The sequence below is a fragment of the Calonectris borealis genome, chromosome 3 (genome assembly GCF_964195595.1).
Source record: "Calonectris borealis chromosome 3, bCalBor7.hap1.2, whole genome shotgun sequence".
NCBI classification, from domain to species: domain Eukaryota; kingdom Metazoa; phylum Chordata; class Aves; order Procellariiformes; family Procellariidae; genus Calonectris; species Calonectris borealis.
In genome coordinates this window covers 14,190,619-14,215,203 of record NC_134314.1, presented here as the reverse complement: position 1 = coordinate 14,215,203, position 24,585 = coordinate 14,190,619, and the positions used below count along the sequence as shown (strand labels likewise).

The 24,585-nt window shown below is 37.2% G+C and overlaps 1 protein-coding gene across 1 annotated transcript in view; it reads right to left on the bottom strand.

Moving 5' to 3' along the window:
* Positions 1 to 24,585, bottom strand: part of NBAS (NBAS subunit of NRZ tethering complex) — a 209,439-nt gene that overhangs the window by 118,594 nt on the left and 66,260 nt on the right. The window contains exons 30-35 of the mRNA XM_075145030.1: positions 23,105 to 23,328; positions 17,708 to 17,820; positions 13,723 to 13,836; positions 5,960 to 6,073; positions 3,957 to 4,114; positions 1,721 to 1,819 (exon numbers count right to left, since the gene is read on the bottom strand). Coding sequence (XP_075001131.1) covers positions 1,721 to 1,819; positions 3,957 to 4,114; positions 5,960 to 6,073; positions 13,723 to 13,836; positions 17,708 to 17,820; positions 23,105 to 23,328 — 822 coding nt within the window. The remainder of the gene's footprint in view (positions 1 to 1,720; positions 1,820 to 3,956; positions 4,115 to 5,959; positions 6,074 to 13,722; positions 13,837 to 17,707; positions 17,821 to 23,104; positions 23,329 to 24,585) is intronic.

Sequence of the window (24,585 nt, the reverse complement as noted above, 5' to 3'; positions counted from 1 at the left end):
AACAGAAAGAAAAAAAAACTCAATGCAGCAACACACAAACTTGCCAGGTCAACTGTCTGCCTACTTCCGATTCTGAACAGACAGCCAACCACAACTAAGGGGAAAAAAACCTGAAAGATATATTGGAAAAAATATGAGTGGATAATTTTCTGTATGTGAATTCCCCAGCATAATGAAAATTGCTTCAGATATTCAAACTGAATTGATAATGAAGTTAATTAGTGAGTTTACTCAACTATGACAAACCTTTGAATAAGTTTCTGAATCATTTATACGCATGTATAATTGTTCCGTCACAACATACTGTCAATAGTACTACAGCATATGAAAGGTGATGCATGACAATTTGTTATATACATTAAAATATTGTAAACGTACATATCCACACCCACATCAGAAGGTTCCACAATTTTATTAACATCTACTTAATAATCTTCCTCTCAGAGAGATTCATTTACCAATTTCCAGAAAACAAAAAGCATTCATGCCAGTGAACAAACCTGTTCTTCATATCAATGATTCTAGCAGATACATCAAGTGTTCAGCTCTCTTCCTCTGAATACTGTTTTCAGTGCTATTTTACTTTCCTGCCCATTTATTTTTTTATATGCAAATATGTATATATGTTTACATACGCATATATGTATAGAAAGTATGCATGTATGCCTATACAGATATAAAAAACATACATAAAATATAGACATATACATACAAGTTGCCTATTCCCATTCCAATAACATGAAGGAGAGGTGTGGTTTTTTAAGCCACATGGTGTTAAATATACCAAAGGCAAAGACTAGCATGTTCCATCTACAGCTGTTATTGGTAAAAATTCCCCAAGGGTATAATAACATTAAGGAGGCTGCAATTCAGATACTTTTCTCAAAAAGCCAGACTATGCAACATGAACCACCTTTTTTCTTTCTTTCTCTATTCTTTCCTTAAAGAAAGGTTTTTGCTCCCCCCCCCCCGCGCTGATCTGCTTATCGCCTATAGAAAAACTCAATTAAACAGAAAACAGAGAAAAAAATAAATTAAACTCAGAATTTTCCACTCTGAAGAGGATGAAAAAGACATTCCTTTCTCTCATAAATAGGTTATTACATCTTCTTTAAAGACAGAAATGTACTTTCAATTGTACATGTACACACTTAAATTTGTGGAAAGAATAGTAGACTTTTTTCCTGCTGCCCTGCCTCTATTTCCCACAAAATACTCAATGTTCCTTCTGATCTTACACACAAAAATAATTTCACATGCAATATACGAAAGTTATAAAATGGCAAAGAAGTCATAAACTTCATGATACACGCACAAAGAGGAAAAATAAGTTTAATTCAAGACTTTCTAATTAAATACACAGCTCGGGTTTATTCTCAAATGTCCTGCTTTGCAACTGGGACAGATCAAAAAATCAAACCAACATTGATGTATTTTATTGTGTTAAGTTTTGTTGCACTTTCCTCTTTGCCTCTGGGTTTGTATTTTTTTTTCTACGGTGCTAAGACTGTGTAGGAAGAAGCAATGAAAAATCAGAACAGTATAAATACATAAGCAAAACCTTGAACTTAAAACAATCTAAGAACAGGAACTAGTAAATGTATTTAATGTTGTGCATTTTATCTAGAAAACAGGTAGATGTTGCTAAAAACTCAAATTCAGCTCTTCAGCGTAATGCAGAACAAAATAATTATTACTTTAAAAACTCTTTAAAGCTTACCTCTGTATCCTTACTGATCAACGCAGAAGGTCCTGAGATATTTATATTCTCACCTCCTTCTGAGGGAAGAAACTGGTAATTCACAGCCTGATAAAGAATCTATAAACACAAAATAAATATAATCTCTTACCAGTCAAATAATCAAATGTAAGAATTATGACTGATGTCATAGGAAACCCAAGAAATTGTGATGTAAAATCTTCCATGATAGAAAAACAAGAATGCAGGGGAAGACAAGAACACATAGGAATCTTAGACATCCTCTCACTGTTGTAGTCCTTAGATAAAATGACCTTCCCTTCTCTGTGATTTTTGTGCGATATTTTTCATGCCATGTAAGAATTTTTTTTTTTTTTTTAAATTATATGCACCCTACTGTACTGTATAGGCTAAAGAACTTCCATGAAAAACATCCATTATCTGAACTGTGCCTCTGAGGTGCTGGGCAACTCCACAGAGGCAAGTGTTACACTAGATAATAGTTTTGTGAGCAGAATTTCCACAGGCCATAGAACTGATGAAGTCCACCAAAAGACACATCTGGTCAGCGCGACCTTCTGATGAAGATTTTTTGCATATATCTATCTATCTACATACAAAGACAGAGTGCTTGGACCGAATGTGTAGGACCATTAATGAACAGTGCTGAAAAGCTTATGCTTAGTTTATGGAGAAAGTAATTGCAGAATAAACGTACTTTGACAGAAATCATGACTTGGGTTTGGCTTCCTGGGGCAAATACCAAATTAATCATCACTGCGCTTCTGCCACAAATGATATTGCACTAACAAAGAAACCTTAGCAACAAATTCAGTCTCAAGTTTTGTGAATGGAGAAGACAGAGAATCGTTTCCCTTGGCGAAGTAGGATGCAAGAGGGTAATAACCAGTGGCTGAGCAGCTGCACTGCACTACAGCTAACAGGACATGAAGCCTTTAGAAGGAACGAGACAGTGATAGGCAGTGAATTGACAGAAAGTCTAACAAATTCTGGCTTATACAGTGCCAAAAGTTTGTTTGACTTCAAATTCTAATTCCAGGTATAGGCACATAAGGGGGGAAACAAGTTTTTATTTCTATACTGTACAGGTATCAATTCTGCAAAGATTCCACTTTAACCTCATAATTGTACCTACCTCTCTCAAATCTGAGTGCTTTCATGATGAAAAAAATAGTAAAGAGCTTGCAGGTGCTAGACTTTATTTCAAATCCTTTGCAGCATTTTATTCTGATGTTATCCTGTTACTGAAGCAGCACAGACTGCCTTCATACGTTGCCTGTATTTCTCATACACATTGCTATACAAGCAATTTTGTAAAGAAGGCAGCTACACACTTACAGCTGCCTTAATTAGACTGCATGTGTACTATAGCTATTGCTCCCTTCTCCCTACTTCTTCAGACACAGAACGCAAGCCCTCTAAGATGTTTTTATTTTACAAAGATAAATCTATGAAGATTGTGAACTCTTAGACAACTAAGACAAATATGAACTCTTAAACAAGTAATAGCACATAGGCTAAGCCAGAATTACACTGAACAAAAATTTAACGTTCTGACAATCTAAATTACTGCACTGCAGTTTCAAATAAAACTTTTCAAAAGGTTTGCTATGTCATCTTGCCATAACTTGTATTTGCCAGTATAAATGCCACAATTACATGTTCTCACATATATAATATGATCAGCTTCAAATCTCATTCTATTAAGAAGTCAGTCATTGCAGAGTTAATAAAGATGGCTCAGACATAAAGCCCGTTGTAGTTGTTAAAACTATTACATAGTTGAAATCAGTGAGAAAAAAAAATTCATTGAATATTGGGTGGAGATCATAAAAATGTAAGAATAAACATTTAATAGATATTTATGTGGGCATTTAATGAAGTTGCATTACAAGGTGTAAACAGGTGACAGAACCTGGAAAACATTGCAAATGCAGTTAAATAATTTTTTTTCAAATAAAATGTTTAAATCAGGCAATAAATGAAGAAATTAAAAGAACTGAAGATCGAGAATACAATTGCACTCCTACTTGAGAAGCCAACTCATCATATAAAAATGCTTATATAGAGACCTCATTTGTTGAAATATCAGTGAAAGCAGAAAAATACAGTAGAACAAATATAAACTTGTTGTGGGGGTTTAAGAACTTAAAGGAACAAACTTAAAAATGAGCACAAGTTCTCTTTGCTTTGGTAAGCATTGAACCTGCATGAAAGAAGTTTCAGAAACACTTACCTGGGTTTGCAATGTACTGCTCACTCCCAGCAACGCCTCTATGGCACTTGGGGGACAGTGTGTCAGAGCAAAAGCCATGAGTTCCTGACGCATACTCAAATCATGGTAGCCTTCTGATTGCCCAAGCTGACTGCATACTTCCCAGCTTTTAGAATAACCTACAAGGGAACACAAAACGTACTTCTGAGGTTGGTAAGCTTCACAGGTGATAGGAGGATGCTGCATAATTCTTACTGAATAAGATAAACGAGGGCATGTGGCATTCCTGCCAACATTTATGCCCTAAGAAAGGAACCATAAATGCTCCATAAAACAGGGATGTAACTCAACTTTAGACTGACCAAATGCATAGAAGATTCATTGCTATGATACTGTAGCTATCAGTACAATAGGCATCTGTAAGCTTACACACTTTATTTTTACATATTGCAATAAGAAAATCATAATTTACTTCAGAGCATAATATTAAACACCTTACTGGAATGGCTGCAAAAAAAAAAAAACACCACACCCCAAAAAAGTAAAATATATCACTTGGTATAATGAAAAGAACCTCAATTCATCTCAGACTTTCCCCGCCTCAATCTCAAGGCAGAAAAAAAGAGCCAAAGAAACAAATCCCATCTTCCTTAGTATCTTGACACATATATGTCATTTATCTCCACTCATTCCCTCACATATACAAACTACATAGATACCACAAATATTTTAAGAGTTTTGATAGAAAGGTAGACATCTAAAAGACCTGCACATTCCTACTAGCTACAGTCACATATTTTTACCTGTTTGAAAGGGGTACAGTGTAGAAAGAATGAGAAATTGTGGTTCCCAGAGGTATACAGAAAAGCTCCCTAAGGTTACATGTCTAATAGTTCGGTAACTATCTTATTACATACAGTATTTGCTGTGTACATCTCCATTCCATGTATTTGTGCATTGCATATGCAAAAGAAATATCACGAACAGCCAGGATCCATTTTTCCTGCATTAGGAGGAGATTACAGGAATCTGGCTGTCACCTTGTCTCATCAGCTCCTATACATCACACACATCTTTTGTCAGAAAGCCAAGAAATTAAGTTTGGAGACATCCAAACAGACCCAGCTAATATCTCTCTACAAGTATAGGTCCAGTTTAAAGATACCTGAACTGTCTTTTATAATGTTCACGCAACTTAGTAAGAAACAAAAGTCAGCACTTATTACTGCAGCCTATAATACTGTTTTCAGATTGAAAACTAAATACAAGACCCCTACCCAGCTGGCTAACAGAATTTTATTTCTTGTAATTATTTCCAGAGATGAACAAGTGGGATAGCAATTGCAGAGAAAGATTTTAGACTATGTGAATGAACTTTTGCAAACTGAAACACATCTTAAGAAAGATACTGAAATATGTTTCCATAAAGAATTTTACAGAGAAGAAACATGACTATGTATAAATGATAATGGATGTGTACGGACCAACATACATGTGTATCTCAATAGTGTTACACATGAACATTCATTAACAAAAACATAATACCAAAACATAGTAAATGGGATTTAAACAACACGACAAATTAATTTTTTTCCTTTGTTTTCTTACAAGAAAAAACGTACAGAGGAGACAATTAAAAATGGAATCCCCTCTGGGATATATTTTGAGCTTCTGATGCAAAAAATAAAGGATTATCTGAATGACAGTATGCAACTTCAGTTGAGAGATCTCAGTGAACTAAACTGATTTAGAAAAAGACCAACATAGCTCCAGAAGTCACTGTGGCTTAAGTATTTTGTAGTTCCATGACTACATGGAGTTCCTCCTCCATGACAACAGGATTTGTCATATTTCATACCACCTACATTTGACATGTTGATGTCAGTTGACTTCCACAAACAAAATGCAACTGATTTTTGAATGAAATGGACCAATCTGAAGTACCATACTTCTGAGTTCTGACTCTTGGCTTACTGTGATTTCCACTACCACCACCCCACACCACCCCCATTTATTGACTTCACCTGTGGCCATGAGCTCCTGGCAATGCATACTAGCTGCTTTGTAGTCCTGGAAACTGAGAGCTTGTTCCACTAGAAGTATTAAAACTTGACCTTTTCTCTCCATCTGATCATCTCCTGTAAGAAAAATTCAACACTTTTATTAATTAATTGGAATTAATGGTTGACTTAAGCTTGTTACTTCATTTCTTAGGAAAACTATATGCCACAATATGAAAAGCCCGTCTTGAAACTGAAGCAGAAATAAAATTATCTGCTTTTTCGTGAAGGAAACAAAAACAGTAATGTATTTTAAAAAACATTGGCATCAAGCTGGCTAAAAAAAAATACACAGCATGTTATGTCTAGGTTAAAAAAAAAAACACAACAACAGAGTTTTGAAAACTGTATTTATATGATGGCCAAGACATAGATCAAAACTGATATTTATGGTAAGTGACACATAAATCAAAATCCTGACATTGAAAAAAAACTTCTGTGAAATGCAATAGAAGAAGAATTTTGAAGTTTTTAATTGTTTTGTTACAGTATACAAACCTCCAGTTTAAACTCCCACTTCACAGAGCCAAATAATTCATGAGATGTGGAAAACATAGGTATTTAAAAATCCCTACCCTCATAAATTGAGCAAGTAGAACTGAAAATTTTTTCACACCATACACACATCTTGGTCACCAGACCTTCTGGACAATGCCTCTTCCCCCAGTTATTAGTCAAAAGTAACACTTCACATATTACTGATCTCACAAAAGTTATTTACTTTACGGACACCAGTTGGTCCAGTCTTGTGCTCAAAATAGTGTCTTTGTTCATGCACTATATAAGGTGACAAAACATAGAGAGGAAAAATAATCTCACACTATTCATTTTAATTTAGCAAAGAAGGATGGCAAGAAGCTAATAAAAATGAGTGGATTTTTTCAATACAAGCTTCTTGCTCATGTTTCTCCCCTATTATTAAAAGCGATTTTACGCAGTCACTGCTGTAACAGTCATTTGAAAAGGGCACTGGTTTATGAAACTGTATTACTACAACTTGTGAAATGCAAATATTTTAGAAGGTTAAGCAGATCCAGTCCTAAAAACCATTTAAAGAGTACATGTCCTTAAATTGCAAAGCTGTTATTTTTAACCCTACTTTGCAGGTCCATCAATGCAAGCAAAGCAAATTTCTTTTTAAAGCTTTCTCAAAAGAAAAGGTGTAGCAGTTGCACTCGAATGATATTCAGGGAAGTGAAGTTACCTTAATTATTGAACTCAATCAAGATTCCCCTAAACCCAGCATGTCATAATTAACTCAGCTGGGAGAACAGGTTGGCTTCCCATCATTTTATCTTTTGGCCTCTTGCTCTACATACTGCCAACACACAACGTTGCAAATTAATCACGTCCAAGGCTCTTCTGTTGCAAAATTTTGCCCTCTGGAACCTGGGAACTTCTCATCCGGGCAAAAGCAATTACAGATGACAAAGAGCTGCTTCTATCTACACAAGCTAAATGTGAACTGTCATTTCCATAAGCAAGAGATCTGTACTTGCCACTCACCTTCTGACGCCCACTTCACCCAGACAGCTTTACTACTTACAGAGAGATTTGACTAAGTAGCAGACACAAATAAAGGGCATGAGAAATAATCAAACTATTGTCCCTCAGATTTCAGCTGATACCAGACAAAATAATCACTGCTATTTATTGCTACTTAAAAATCAGTGGGATTGGAGGGAAGAGAAGAGGAACACTTGGAGCAAGGAACGGTTTTCTTCTTAACTGTGCTTGAGCAGTCGTATGCTGACAAGTCCCCCATACCCAATGTTTTAGCTAACCAGTTTTGATGCAGTAGGATACATCTCCACACGTTTTACAAAAGCGCAAGCATAAAATATAAGGATCTTTTTCCTTGCCATCCATGGCTATACTTGCTCATCTTATCTCCACTGTTCATTCGTTTAAACTTCCATTATCTTGACACACGCTGTTATGCCACAGAACAACCGTCAGCTCTGACATGACTAGTGAATCCCTCGCTACGCACAGCCCGAGCCCTTTTTCACATGGCTTTCATTGTCTCAACAGTGCAGTCACTTCAAATACTACCTGCTGCAGATTAGTGGCAAGGTCTTGTTCTTCTATTCAAACATGAAAAAATTCAGATACATGACGCCTCATTTGAAGGCATTTTTAATAATAGTCTTATAAAAGTGAAAGTTTTGAATTCTAAATTGTTCCCCTTGCCATTTTGGCAGACATCGAAGATTTAAAACTAAGAAAGGTTCAATGAGAAAAACCATTAAAATGGTGACCTTATTATATTATATAGTAATTCTGCATTAAGCCTTAATGTTAATGTCTGACATCCAGACTCAAACAAATCAAATTCAGAAACTGGTAAGGATATCTTAAGTTTTGTTTCCCTTTTATTATTTGGGAAAGTTTATGTGTGTTCAGCTCCTTCAGACTATTGCCTCCTTACGTCACAAGGAAAATGCGTTTATATTAGGGGTTACTCCACTCAGTAAGATTTAAGTCTCCAAAGTTCTTTCCATCTCCTTTTGTTATGATGTTTAGCATTCAGATAGAAGTTGATACAAGCAGATATGACATTATACCTGAAAGGAGGTTGTAGCGAAGTGGCTGTTGGTCTCTTCTCCCAAGTAGCAAGCGATAGGACAAAAGGAAATGGCCTCAAGTTGTGCCAGGGGAGGTTTAGGTTGGATACTAGGAAAAATTTCTTCCCCAAAAGGGTTGTCGAGCGTTGGAACAGGCTGCCCAGGGAAATGGTGGAGTCACCATCCCTAGAGGTATTTAAAAGACGTGTAGACCTGGCACTTAGGGACACGGTTTAGTGGTGGACTTGGTAGTGTTAGGTTAACGGTTGGACTCTATGATCTTAAAGGTCTTTTCCAACCTTAACGATTCTATCTTTCTATTACAAATGATGAGAGGAAAAATATAAAAGCTCAGAAATAACACAAAATCATTTTTTCTTGAGAAATAAAGGATGTTCAAATACTTTTTAAAAGTTTGAATCCAATTTGGGTCATATAAAGAAAAATGAAAGCTTATTGAAACACTGAGTAAGACGCATGCTGTATTTGTGAGTGGATGAAACAACATTATCCTGAGTGAAATCATGTCATAAAAACTTAGAAGTCAAATGGTATCAAACTTGTATGTATACTCCAGAAACTCCATGTCACCTACACTTATGAGATCACAAACCATCTGTATGTTTACTTCCACATGCATTAAGCAAGAAAGTCAGTTTTGAGGAAGGTGGATTACAAAAATAAGCTTTGACTTAGGAATGCGAGCAAAGCTTAAAGTTACTAGAATTAGCTTGTGGACATTAAAATTAACTAAATTACTAAATTAACTAATGTATATTACTAAATTAACTATATATATATATATAAAACTATATATTACTAAATTAATATATATTACTAAATTAACTAATATTAACTAAATTACCACAGAAAGTTGTGAGAAAAGGGAATAATGAACAGTAAACATTTTTAGAGAGCCTGACTCAAGAAATAAAGAGCAATGCTCACCAGATCTTTTTGATACGCAGTAACAGTAGAGAAGATGCTCTTAATTTCTGACACATAAGCTTTTTTTTTTTACTCTTTTTTTGCTCCTCTATTTTGTAAGCAAGTAATTACATAAAGTGAATTCTTTCACACCCTTTCTTAACCGGAGTGTAGATTAAGTGAGGATCGCGAGACATAGAATAGCTCCAGCTCACTGAGCAGGTGCAGATTTTCTGGCTGTCATGCTGAGCACATTCTCCCTCACTCGCTTTGCCCATCTGTGAAATTAAGATAACACTTCTGTGCTTACTTTACAGAGGTAGTGACGTGAGGCTTAAGTAGAGTTTACTGTCATTAATCAAATACTTTAAAGCAATTAAGAAGCTAGCTGATATATCATTACCTAAGCAATATTTTAGCTTTGATAAGTATGAATATAAATTCCATTACTCACTTTCAGTGCTGCTCTCTAAACAAACTGCATTCAGAGAACACAGTTCCTAAAGCTCTTTGAGGATGACCATGTGCACTTTACCCTTGTATGCATAGCAAATGCATTCTTTTAGAATTGAAATTAAAATATATATGCTCATAGCATTTTATAGGCTATATACTATATATACTATAACCCAGCATATATTATATACTCCATATATACACATATGTATAAAATTTATATAGGTATGGATAGATGTAGCAAGCAGGTCTTTCACAATCAGTAATCATATGGGGTGAGATGGAAGGGGAAGCAAAGAGGGAAGATGTGGCAACAAATTCCTCCAGTTAGCACATAAAGCACAAGAAACCACACTACTCATAGATACACACAGTGGGTCGGCAATGGAAGGGACTGCAAATTTCAGTATGCATAACCAATACCAGTAAGTATGTTCTACAAGACAAAATTAGAACTTTTTTCACAGCAAAGGTGGCTCATAAATCAGGATAATTGTATAAGTAGTGAAAACCAATTAGGGACGAAAACCAATTCTTTCTTCCAGCAGTGCTTTATCTAATTCTTCATTAAGCAAGTCCATAAAGTTCAATCCCTAGATTCTTTTTCAATATCCAGACTCATCCCAATATATCTCCATAAAACCATTCCCTTTCATCATAAGCTGTTAGAAATCAAGTTACCCTTTCCCAGTAGTTTTAAACCTGCTAACAAAGACTACCTGTGCTAAAACGGCAAAGTTTTCCTTTTTTAATATTCAGTTTAAAGTAAAATCTACTCCTTCACAAATCTTAAATTCTGGATGTGTGAGCTGCCCTTTTGGCTACAAACTGGTTTGTGGAATAATATTAGCATTTGCTATCATTCTTATGGGTACCAATGACTAAAATAATGCTTCATATACTAATAATTAATTGTAACTCAGTAACTTAAATTATGAGTTGATAGATACAGAAATACCATTTTTACATGTCTTGCTTGATTTTTTTTTTATACCTACTATTAGATTTTACAAGACTCTTCATTTACAGACTATGATTAAGGCTATGCCAGCATTCCACTTAAAATCTGGTTTTAAAGGTATTATTAACCTAGCTATTAAAATCATATGCAACTTTAAATTCAGTGTAAGGTTATCTATTCCAGCACTCACTGGAAGTACCTACAACAGTAATTGAGGACTAAAGAGTGAAGCTCTACAGACTTTCTTTAATCTGTTCGAAAAATATTGCATTTGCATGCATGACTTAAAATATCAATGACAATCATGTTTCCTTTGTATGATTTTGGATACTATTCTGGATACTCATCAATGGGATAGAATGTCAGGCACAAAAAAATCTGCAGTAATAGTGGTATGCTGTTTATAGCTTTCAAGTCCAGAAAAACTAAAAAAGATTAAAGAAATACCAAGTTTCTTAAAATGAAAGAAGCCTGTTTTCCATAGCCCATCTCCTACAACAAATAAGTTCAGATAAAATTCACAACTATGCCATTCTCATATTGAATCCATATCTTGCTTACAAATGAATATCCTGTACAGAAAATAGTACTTCTATGTAAGTAATACTAGTCATCCCTCAGTGACAGTGAAATGGTTTTTAATCACAAAAGCTTAAAACTACTTATTTTAAAAAACCAAAACCAAGACAAAACTAACAAACAAAAAAAAAACCCCAAAAACCCCGCCACATCCACCACCACAGAAAGTCACTACTGGAAATGTTTTCTTGCTATATGTTTTCTTTCCAATAAATGTTAATCTATAACCAAAAGATAACTTGGAAAGTGACTGAGTTAATTGTTTATTTAGCATAAGAGGTAAGAAAAGCAAGTGTCAAAGTAGTGTATTCCTTACCAAGATTCACTCTTGAAATATACTTTTACTACTAAAATTCCACAGGAACAACCATTAGTGTTACTGCTGACGTTAACCATTAAAGTCAGAGCCCAATACCCTTAGCATAAGTATGTAATTTGTAGCGTAAGTAGTAGTTTTTAAATCATTCACCTGCTTAAAAATTCACCACCTCGCACATTCATCTTCTGGTTTTCTCCAGCCCGGTAACCACACAGAAGAGAAAATCAGGAGGCCATTTCATCATCTGGCTTTAAATATCTCTTTTAAATCTCTCTTTTCAGTGGTGTCTCAGTAAGTGCCACTATGATTATATAACACTAGCACAGAGACATTACCATATCAATGAGTTCTATAGGAGTTCCCTAAAGTTCTCTACCTAATCCACGTTGCGTCTCATCTTTCAATCTCTGGAGATGGGAGCCACAAGTTTGTTCCCTATTCAAAGGTACGTACCAGGGCATTGTAGATGCTGATCTACGACTAAGGCACTGGGATAACACTACTGGACAAAATACTTCGTGTTTTTAAGCTTCATAGAATCACTGTGGATTTTGCTTTTCCTTCTCTCATACAAAGAGAATCATTTAGAGTCAAAAAGAAGGTAAACCAAAAATCAGCAGCATTAGCCTAAAGAACACAGAATATTAAGATGAAAAATTGACAGATTTTAACTTGATGTGGGAGGAAGCAGAGAGAAGAGGGAAAGAGCTATACAGCAATCTTGTCTTACAAACCAATACGGAGATTTTTTTTTTTTCTAAAAGTCTTGCAAGCAAAGAAAAAAAGAAGTTATGACTGTCACGCTAGTTTTTCTACAGAACTGGAGATTACATGTAAAATGAACCAATATGTAGACTGGATCCAGCTATCATCCCCTCCCCTCTTTCAAGTAGCAGCACAACGTAACAGGAGCACTGAGCTTACCAGAGTCACAACGATGTTTCCAGTGATTACTTTCTTTAGGACATGGGCATCTCGGGAGGTCAACAACCTAACTTCTGTACCTCTGTTCATAACCTCACCCAAAACCCTTGAATATCTCCCTCCCTATATATAATACTATGCAAAAATTGCGAATCCTAAGCTTCCTGAAAACACAAGAAAAAATTCTTAAATGTTTAACAAATAGAGAGAGAAAGGAACTAGCCAGGCATGCATCGGTGACAAAGCCAGAATGCATTGATTTTATATACCATGCTGCATGAAATATGAAATTTTATTTTATATTTTGTATTTCTGTATTCTATTTCTGCATCATAAAAGTATAGCAGTATGGTATTTGCAGTTGCATTGATAAAGTTTTTTTCAAAAATCAAAAGGTCTGCCAAGCACTTTAGGTAGACTATCAAAAAAAAAAAAAAAAAATCTAACATTCTTAGGATTCAATCCTTGAAGACGATCAGCTCCTCAAATGAATACTCAAGCTAACGCATTATTTTTAGTGCGCAAAGGAGATAGACTTTTGTCTATGCTTTGTGTAACAGCTGAAGTTTATGCATTACAGATTGCTTTTTCCCCCCCTCTAACTTAAATAAGACTATTATTAAATCAAACTACCTTAATTTGACACAGAAAAGAAGTTTTACTGGAATTTTAGCACTATCAATTAACTGTAAGACAAAATATTCTCAGCCACAATTCCTCCAATCTGAAATGAGCTTTTACTCAAAATCCAGATTAGACAAGGCTGGTTTTATTTTAGGTATTAGTGGAACATCAGAGCAGCTGACAATATCAGCTGTTTTACAGATGAAATATTTCATTCATGTAAAATATTTCATTCCTCCCCAATGACTGCTCTTCCAGATGACTTTTTAGTGATATCCTTGAATACACATTCTAATGATCAACTCAAATGTCCTAAAGCATAACAAATGCATGTTGCATTACAATGCAGTGTCTTATTAACACAGCTTACCTGCAACCCTTAGCAAATTTGCAAGTCCCAGGAGCTTAGCAGACTGCTTATAGTTCGTTGACAACTGAGCAAGACAGTCCTTGATGAGACTAAGTCGATCTGAACATAAACGCACTGTTGAAAGAAGAACTGGTGTTAAGAGACTGTACAAATGAACCCTACAGCTGTATTTCTGGTTAAACAATGTAGATGCAGAAAGAGTGCTAGGGAGTATAAGAATGCAAACACAATCTGAAAACCAGCCCAAAGTTACCTGCATACAGATCCTCAATTATACCTATAAACAGAAAGTTAAAATAACACTACAATATATCCAGCTCCAATCACTAGCAAGTCAGGCTGGGAAAGGAGGAAGAAGAGGGAGACTGACCTGAATGAAAACTTACTTTTGTTTCAGGTTTTCAGACTCAATGTTTTTAAATTTCTATGACTAACCATATGCCTTTATACAATTTTTTTTAAATATCATTTTTTGCAACATTCTCAGAAAGACTGCTAAAACAGACATTAACTTTCATTCAGAATGTTGTAAATAACTAATATTTCACGCTACATTTTTTTTTAGGGTGGACAGGATACATCACACAAACTGAAAGAACTGTCACAGGCAAAATCTTCAGGTTGTTTTAACTTACATAAATATTTTCTGAGCAAGTGGAGGGATAGCCTGCAAATCACCAGGTTGTGTTAACCATATCCTGAGAATCTTATAATTAGTACTGTCTTTCAAAAAAGATTTTCCCAAGAATTAAACAATTACCTTAATTGCATAATTTAATATCATGAACCGATTTCGGTGCTCTTTTTAGCTAGTTAGTAGGTGGCTAACTTCAGGTTGTTGCTTTGAAAAGGTAGTTTTCATACCATGCAAGTTATCAGAACACAGAGGAACAGCACGCAGATCTTCTACTTAATACTCAGTAAGACATTAATGTCTGCATGGGGGATAAACTCTGCATTAGCATATTGGGCTTAAAACATATGATATTAGTCCTCTTAGTAAGAGCAAAGAAGCACTCGCATAATGGAAACTCTATTAATGAGTTCTGGAAATCAAATCAGACTAAAATGAATTAAGAATGGAGGAGCAGGAAAAGGTTACATTTTTAGATTCATTTTTAATATTCTATCGCACACATGTATTAGTATACAGCAGTAAAATGTTTTCATTTACTGATTGTATAAGCAAGATATTTTGAAATAGCTAACATAACTGAAAGTAATCTGAAATAATACCATGGGCCAAACGCTTTCATTAAAGATGGACTTTTTTTCACCTTTTATGTTAATAAGGAGTCTCCAAACCAGATTTAATAAAATATATCATAACAGTAGTTCACAACCTTAACTGCTGAGTTTGCTCAAAATACAAGTAGGGGGGAAAGCTCTATAGAAAACTAAACATAAAAGTGCAAATAAAAGTCTATTGCTAATTCTTACTGTGGGAATAACTAATCCTTAATGTTATTTTAATGCAATTCTATCAAACTAACTGACCATTTAAAGGCTTTCATTAAAACTTTAAAACATAATTTTAATCTTATTAGATTAATTAGATTTACATTAAAGATATTGAAGAAAGGGTAAGTCAGGATCATTAATGAAATTACAGGCATGATTTCACATATTCTAATTAATCTAGATCAGCATACTGTTAATGCAATATTATGTTGACACTTTTTTCAAATGATACCTTCACGTCCACACCGGAAAAGATGAACAAAATATACGTGTATGTTTCTACAGGCTGAACAAACTAACTAAAGAATAATTCTGCTCTAGAAGTCAACGGTGCAATATTGCAAGATCTACAAACCAGACTTATTCTCAGTTCAGAAATGGTAAGATTTCTGAACATAACATATGGAGCATCAGCTTGCTTTGAAGCAATACTTGGGAAAAAAGAGAACAAAAAGAGAACACCAAATTCAAGTAACAACAGCCACTAAGAACATCCGCTTTGTTTTCCACAGACCCACAAGTGCTTTCCATAAATCCCAGTGCTTCTCTGCACAATGCGAGAAGTAAAACACTACTATCAGCACATTTCATTGGTACTCAGTGCTCTTCTCAGCCAGTTCTTTTAGAGTGCTTTCAATACCAGTGTTCATGCAGTTTCACGAAGTTGCCCGCATACCATATATTCAAGCTTCACTGAAAATAGATAAGCTCTCATGTATTTCTTTTCTAAGTGGGGTTTTTTGTTAATAAAGTGTATTGGGTTTGTGTGGCAAGGTTTTGGTAGCGGGTGGGCTACAGGGATGGCTTCTGTGAGAAGCTGCTAGAAGCTTCCCCCATGCCCGACAGAGCCAATGTCAGCCGGCTCCAAGATGGACCCACCACTGGCCAAGGCCGAGCCCATCAGCGATGGTGGTAGTGCCTCTGGGATAACATATTTAAAAAGGGGGAAAAAAACCTGCGCAATTGAAGCCAAAGAGAGGAGTGAGAATATGTGAGAGAAACAGCCCTGCAGACACCAAGGTCAGTGAAGAAGGAGGGGGAGGAGGTGCTCCAGGTGCCAGAGCAGAGATTCCCCTGCAGCCCGTGGTGAAGACCACGGTAAGGCAGGCTGTCCCCATGCAGCCCATGGAGGCAGTTAATGGTAGAGCAGATATCCATCTGCAGCCCATGGAGGACCCCACACCAGAGCAGGTGGATGCCCAAAGGAGGCTGTGACCCCTTGGGAAGCCCACGCTGGAGCAGGCTCCTGGCAGGACCTGTGACCCCGTGGGGAGAGGAGCAGGTTTGCTGGCAGGACTCATAACCCTGTGGGGGACCCACACTGGAGCAGTCTGTTCCTGAAGGACTTCCCCTGTGGAAGGGACCCACGCTGGAGCAGTTCATGAAGAACTGCAGCCCATGGGAAGGACTCACATTGGAGAAGGTCGTGGAGAACTGTCTCCTGCGGGAGGGACCCCACGCTGGAGCAGGGGAAGAGCGTGAGGAGGAGGGAGGAGCGGCAGAGACAACGTGTGATGGACTGACCGCAACCCCCATTCCCCATCCCCCTGAGCTGCTCAGGGGGAGGAGGTAGAGAAAATCAGGAGTGAAGTTGAGCCCAGGAAGAAGGGCAGGGTGGGGGGAAGGTGTTTTAAGATGTAGTTTTTATTTTCTCATTATCCTACTCTGATTTGATTGGTAATAAATTAAACTAATTTCCCCAAGTCGAGTCTGTTTTGCCCATGACGTTAATTGCTGAGTGATCTCCCTGTCCTTGTCTCGACCCATGAGCCTTTTGTTATATTTTCTCCCCTGTCCAGCTGAGGAGGGGAGAGATAGAGCAGCTTTGGTGGGCGTCCAGCCAGAGTCAACCCACCACATAAAGCAATTAACTTTGTTAGTTTCACACAATCTATAAGCAATAAAATATACTGCAATATATTCCATTTTCCCCTTTATCTCATTGCCCATAATCATCCTTTCTTTTCAACTTCTGTCCAACAACCTTCCATACTATTGGAGTCAGAGTTCCAAAACAGATTTAAAGTTTTAACCAATTCGTCAGAAGAAATACCTTGTAAAAGTTCACTTCTGTTGTCATTGGGTTTTATATACTTCAAAATGAAACAGCCCCGTGGAGACATGAAAACTGCCTACGCGTGACGTACCTCTCTCCCACCCATTATTTTAAAGCTCATCAGCACATGAGGAAGGACAGATTATTTTGCAAATAAAAGGCGAGTTCAAACTATTTCTGCTGAAGTCACCAGGAGCTTCAGATACTCAGTACTCTAATTATTAAAAAGTCCTGCTAAAAATAAGTCCCAAAACACAGATTCCATATGCAGACATGTTTTTTATCTCACTTCAACTGAAAAATGTTTTTAAAAAAAATCATTTTTGGTATGTGCCTGTAAGCTGTCTGAAGGCAGGGAACGGACCTTTTAGTTTACTCATGCAACACTCACACAACAGTAAACTGTTTGTCGTACATATTTATGCCTGTGATTCAAGTAATCATGTGAAGAATAAAAATATACAGTACCTTGTAATGGTAATATTTTCACGCCAAATTCTTCAAGGTAGCCGAGAGCACGAATGAGATCTAGCTCCTCCTGAATAGCATTCGGACAGTCTACAATAAGTTGTAGACAGCACCTAAATAGGAAGGAAACAATTTTTTCTAAAAGTTGTTGAATAATTTTAAAGTTAAATTTCTGGAAAAAGTTCACCTATGAGTAAAAAACAAAACAAAACAAAAAAAATACAAACAAACAAAAATAAGAAAACCCCAAACAAACAAACCAACTGTCGTGGTTTAACCTGGCAGGCAGCCAAATACCACGCAGCCGCTCACTCACTCCCCCCACCCCCAGCGGGACGAGGAGAGAATCGGAAGGGTAAGAGTGAGAAAAACTTGTGGGTTGAGATAAAGACAGTTTAATAGAACAGGGAAAAAAAGGGAAAATAATAATGATAATGATAAAATATACAAAATGAGTGATGCACAATGCAATTGCTCACCACCCGCGCTGACCGATAACCAAGTAGCGATCGGTACTTCCTGGATCACGCCTACCATTCATATACTGAGCATGACGTCACATGGTATGGAATACCCCATTGGCCAGCTGGGCTGGCTGTCCTGATTATGTTCCCTCCCATCTTGTGTACCTAGCTCAGTCAGTAGGCACGGGAGCTGTCCTTGGACTAGGAGGGCACTTAGCAACAACTGAAAACATCAGTGTGTTATCAACATTCTCCTCATACTAAATCCAAAACACAGCACTAGGAAGAAACTTAACCCTATCCCAGCCGAAACCAGGACACCAACCAACCCCAAAAAACCCACAGCAATTTATCTTCCTTATGAAATGTCAAAATACTCACTAGTCATGTAACACACATTGTAAGTGTTTGGCTGGCTGTTATGGCTGGCTAAACATTTTAACGAAATTCTATTCTTGGATTGCTACAATCTTCTTCACCTAGCTGTGATAAGAACATCACCTAAACCCTCTTGAATTTAGACCTGCAATGAATTTAATGAAAGACGTTGAAGCCATATGTACTTAAATATGTACTTATTTAGGGAAATACTTTTCATATCACTATTACATTTTGCTGTTGCCATATACTAGAAGATAAAAGCAAAATTCTGTAAAAAGTTGATGGGAAATGAAATGTTACAGCTATTGTCACAAATTCAGTTTCCTGAACTGGGTTCAGCAAATGAAAACTGATTTAAAAAAAACAGCCAAACAAACAAAAAAAGCCTGCACAAAATTGCTCTGAGGATGAATTAATCACTCATGGAAATAAGTTAAGTTACCATGAAACACCTAATGGGAGAAAAATCAGACAAGGACCAAAACTAAACACAATAAACACACGGTCACACATCGATAGCAAGTATTTGAGCTATAAACCGCATATTTTGAAATATCACCATAAAACCATAAGATAAAAGTTGATCATGGGACCCTTATGAGATACTAAAAACAATGACACTTTGTATTTCCAGAGCCTGCTAATGAAAAAGACTCTCAATAGGAGATTGGGCAAAAAAAAAAAAAAAGTAAATAAACCCTAATTTTATGATGACATTAAATCAGTTTTTCATACTGATTATAGAATAATAGAATAGTTTGGATTGGAAGGGACCTTTAAAGGTCATCTAGTCCAATCCCCCTGACATGGGCAGGGACATCTTCAACTAGATCAGGTTGCTCAGAGCCCCATCCAACCTGACCTTGAATGTTTCCAGGGATGGGGCATCTACCACCGCTCTGGGCAACCTGTGCCAGTGTTTCACCACCCTCACTGTAAAACATTTCTTCCTTATATCTACTCTAAATCTACCCCCTTTCAGTTTAAAACCATTCCCTTCCCCCTTGTCCTGTCACAACAGGCCCTCCTACAAAGTTTGTCCCCATCTTTCTTATAAGCCCCCTTTCAGTACTGAAAGGCTGCAACAAGGTCTCCAGAGCCTCCTCTTCTCCAGGCTGAACAACCCCAACTCTCTCAGCCTTTCTTCCTAGGGAAAGCGTTCCATCCCCCTGATCATTTTCGTGGCCCTCCTCTGGACCCGCTCCAACAGGTCCATGTCCTTCTTGTGCTAAGGGCTCCAGAGCTGGATGCAGGACTCCAGGTGGGGTCTCACCAGGGCAGAGCAGAGGGGCAGAATCACCTCCCTTGACCTGCTGGCCACACTGCTTTTGATGCAGCCCAGGATACGGTTGGCCTTCTGGGCTGAGAGCGCACATTGCTGGCTCATGTCCAGCTTTTCATCCACCAGTACCCCCAAGTCCTTCTCGACAGGGCTGCTCTCAATTCCTTCATCCCCCAGCCTGTATTGATACCGGGGGTTGCCCCGACTCAGGTGCAGGACCTTGCACTTGGCCTTGTTGAACCTCATGAGGTTCACACGGGCCCACTTCTCGAGCTTGTCCAGGTCCCTCTGGGTGGCATCCAGTCCCTCAGGCGTGTTGACTGCACCACTCAGCTTGGTGTTGTCTGCAGACTTCCTGAGGGTGCACTCGATCCCACTGTCCATGTCGCTGATGAGGATATTAAACAGTACTGGTCCCAATACCGACCCCTGTGGGACACCTCTCGTCATCGATCTCCATCTGGACATTGAGCCGTTGACCACTACCCTCTGGATGTGGCCATCCAACCGATTCCTCACCCACTGGACAGTCCACCCATCAAATCCATACCTCTCCAGTTCAGAGAGAAGGATGGTGGGGGGGACCATGTCAAAGGCCTTACAGAGGTTCAGGTAGACAACATTGGTAGCTCTTCCCATGTCCACTAATGTAGTCACTCCATCATAGAAGGCCACTAGGTTGGTCAGGCAGGACTTGCCCTTGGTGAAGCCATGCTGGCTGTCTCGAATCACCTCCCTGTCCTCCACATGCCTCAGCATAGCTTCCAGGAGGATCTGTTCCATGACCTTCCCAGGCACAGAGGTGAGGCTACATTATATTACAGTGCCACATGCAACAGCAAAGGACTGGACTGCTGACCCAAAAGGTCTGTTCCAAATAACCCTGCATTTTGTTCCTGCTGCTCCAAAATGAAGCTACACACCTGCAAAAAACAACCAACTTCTCTGCCTCCTAGCTTAGCCCAGAGGAAGACTTCTCTCCTTCGCATAGAGGAAATCCCACCACTAAAGTATCCTCTCCCCATACACGTAAGTAGCTAACAGAGAGATTTTAACTGCGGCAATTACATGCATACAGATAAAATTCAGTTGTAATTTGGATATTATAACAGTGTATGCAGCTGCTTCCTTGTGATGGCAACTTTTGCACAGTATATCTAGTAGCCCTGGCGTCCAAAATGTAAAAAGGCTCAAATGATTTAAAAAATAATAATAATACATTATATTCATATAAATATTCATATTGAAAAAAAAAAAAAAAAAGCCAGTGACTCCCGGGCCTTTTAGGCCTCCAAAGCAAGTATTTACCTAGAGTGCTTATAAGCAGTAATGACAGTCAATAAACTGTGTTTTCAATAAAAAGGCAGAAATAGAGCTAGCATTATATAATTAATACTGTAAAAGTGACTGTCTTCCAACTTTGACCTAAGTCAATAATACCTTTACCGAAAAAGCAAACAACAAAACCCCACAAAAATAAAGAAAAAACCCTCATCCTCATTTTATATATTTTTGTGTGTGTGCATTTGGGATGGGAGAGAGGAACAAGCTGCGACTGATTACAGAGAAAAAAATGCTTTTTCAGTCATTTTCTAGTTAAGTTACAGAGAAAGAAACCGTCACTCAAGGCAAACTGCAAAAATATTCTTCCTTTAATCCCTAATGAAAATTATATGATTTGTCAATCCATAAAACTTTATAGTAACAATAATTTATTGAGGAAAATGTCTTAATTTGAAAAAGGATAATTAATTACAAACAGTTTGACTGTATTACTATAGTCAGTACTCAAAAAAACCTGGTAATGGGTATGTACACATCATTATGGGTCAAGATGAATTTGTATCTTGAGGGGAAGAAAAATAATTTAATCTTTTTCTTGTAATTACTAGGTAAGTGTACTCATGTCTAAGTGAAAGTAGTACTTTATGAAGACGTCTTCCTTTATAGATGAAACATAAGTATTTTTGTTTGGTTATGGGATTTTGTTTTGGTTTTTGTTGTTTGGTTTGTGGGTCGTCTTTTTTTCTTTGTTTTGTTTTTTTTAAATAAGTGCCTTAAGAAAAAGGAAAACTCATTTGGATTAACACATAACAACACCACCAATGAAACAGCAAATCCTTAGAATAAAAGGGAAAAACTGGAAATATTAAGACATGCGTCTATTTGAAATATTTAGGGTAAGCCAAGGCATCAATCTTCTGAAAAGGTAATACCTGATTATTTTACCTACCTACATCTAAACTATAAAAGAAAATGCTTCCCTATCTAAATCTATACAAGAATTAACATCCACACTGCAACCACCAAGGCTGCTCTATGCCTTAATTCCTTTCTGTAAATTATTTGGCTTATTTCTTAATGTAACAAGGAGACACGGATAGCCTCAAATGAACTCTCAGAATAGGGAAAGACCAAAGTAAGAAAAGAAATGAAAGAATCAGCAAAATGGTATTTTCTACTGTGATAGTAACTGGGGGCCACAATTGTGGTTCGATGCCATAACGTGGAAAAGGTTCAAATGACACACACAAAAAACTTCTTATCCACAGAGAAAGACTTGCCCATTTCTTCTTCTTCAATGTGAATTCTGTAACAGATCATTCCAGTCACCAGGGACAGCAATGGTGCACACACACACAAAGCAAGGCGGTGTGTGGAAGGATTTTTATTAAATAACGGACATCCTATGAACATTCCAAGCACTGAGGATTTGTTAACAACAGTATAAGGCAAAGGGTTGCTAAAGAGCAATTGTAGTTTTAGAGTCTCTGAAGCGATAGCAGAATAGGGAAGCAGGCTGAGGAATGTAACTATCAGTAGATTAGGTAACGGAATGCAGGCGGGGAAAGCGTTCGCATGGACACCTGCTTTTGACCAATCTGTGTATATTAAGATTCGTGTGCTTGCTGACTGTAAACCAATAGAGGATTCGTAGGTGCGCGTGTTAGTGTGGCTGGCTTATAAAAGTAGCGCAGTATTTTAAAATAAACGAGAATGACCATACCCATATTGGGACTCATCATTACTCCAGGATCGCCTCCCACTCCGACCCCTGGTCACTCCGACAGCAGTGTACACACACACCAAACAAAGAAAGCCCCCAAAAAATCTTACAGAAGCCAAAGATATCGCTTCCATTTACCATGTAATTTTACATGAAGAGAACTAAACCCACATAAGATTCACCCCCTCTTACAGGGAAAACAAAATTCAAGTTTTAATTAAAAGAGCAATACGTATTTACGTATATGATAGTTGTAAATATACCTGGCCAAATCCATACAGCTATCAGTCAAACTCGTTGAAGAATTGAAATATTCTCTGCCAGCAGCCAAAACTAGTTCGATACTTTTTGCATAGCTGACTCGGTACTGTGGCTTCCCTTTTGATGAACTTGGTAGATCCACTGACCAAATACTGCAATGCATCATTTGCCCAGCCAAATGGATATTGTCTATACTGCTTGAGCATAAAAGACTTTCTGTGAATATCTAAAAGAAAGAACAATAGTTTAATAATCTGCAGCAGCAGCTTCAAGTAAGCTTATCTGCATTGTATGAAACCAACCGCTTTGAATAAAAGGACCTTTGAAGTCAAAAGAATACATTCAGTCCAAAATTTAACTTCTACCAAGGAGAGTACTTCCACAATTTAAGTAAAGCTAAAAATTAACTAGTTACTAGTTATTTCTACTTCCTGCAGAAAAAAGCTTATTAACTGCCTTTTTACAGTATGACTTAGAGATCAGAAATTATTTATACCTCCATTCTGAGGTGTTAATAGGATGTAAGAATCTGAAAAGGCAGTTCAGTATTAAGACCTTAAAACCAACAACACATGAGAAGAAATTTTGTATCTCTGAAGAAATGAAAAATATTTAGAACTGAGCATGTAACATGTTTTTTAAGTTTCAATCAAGACTATCTTCAAAGAATGTATACTAATATAATGCTGCATCTGTCACAAAACACCTGTTATTTTCAGGTCAAAGTGTTGCCCGCTTTAAGACACTCAATCTCAATTCCTTACAAAAATAATTTTTTTTTTTTAAACATGGTCAGTATTGTCCTAACGAAGAGCCACACATGCATTTAATCATTTCAGAAAATATCGTAGCTGCAACAATATGGCCTTTGTCAAAGGTTTTAAATTTCATAACAAATTAAATAGAATCAATGAATCATAGAAAAGCCCAGGTTGGAAGGGACCTCAAAAGATCATCTGGCCCAACCTTTCGTGGCAAAGAGGGCATAGATGAGATTATCTAGCACCCTGTTCAATTGCATCTTGAAATTAAAGTATTTCTTCACTAGGAAGAACCTTTTCAAACCATCTTATGCTCCGTAAAGGAACACAGTCCATTGTTCCAGTTTCTTAAAAAACACCATACAATTGGATCATCTTCCATTTCACAATATGTTAATCCTCAAGGAACAATCAAAGATGCAAATTATGATAGCTGACCCTTCTCCTTAAAGATCATATACATACAATTTACCTCTCTCAAAATTTATGAACATGAAGTCCTTCTTCAAGAGGACAGGATTCACTTTGCATGCAAGCACAATAGAGTAAGCATCATGCTAAAAAAGATGCCAATACAAACCTCATATGTGATTGCAAATCCTTACTGTGTCATCAATTTCTCAATTTTGAAGTTATCAAAGTATAATTGCATACGACAGCACTACGTTTCAAAGCATTTTCAGCATTCCTACATCATTTTTCCAAAACCCTTTGTTGTGTTT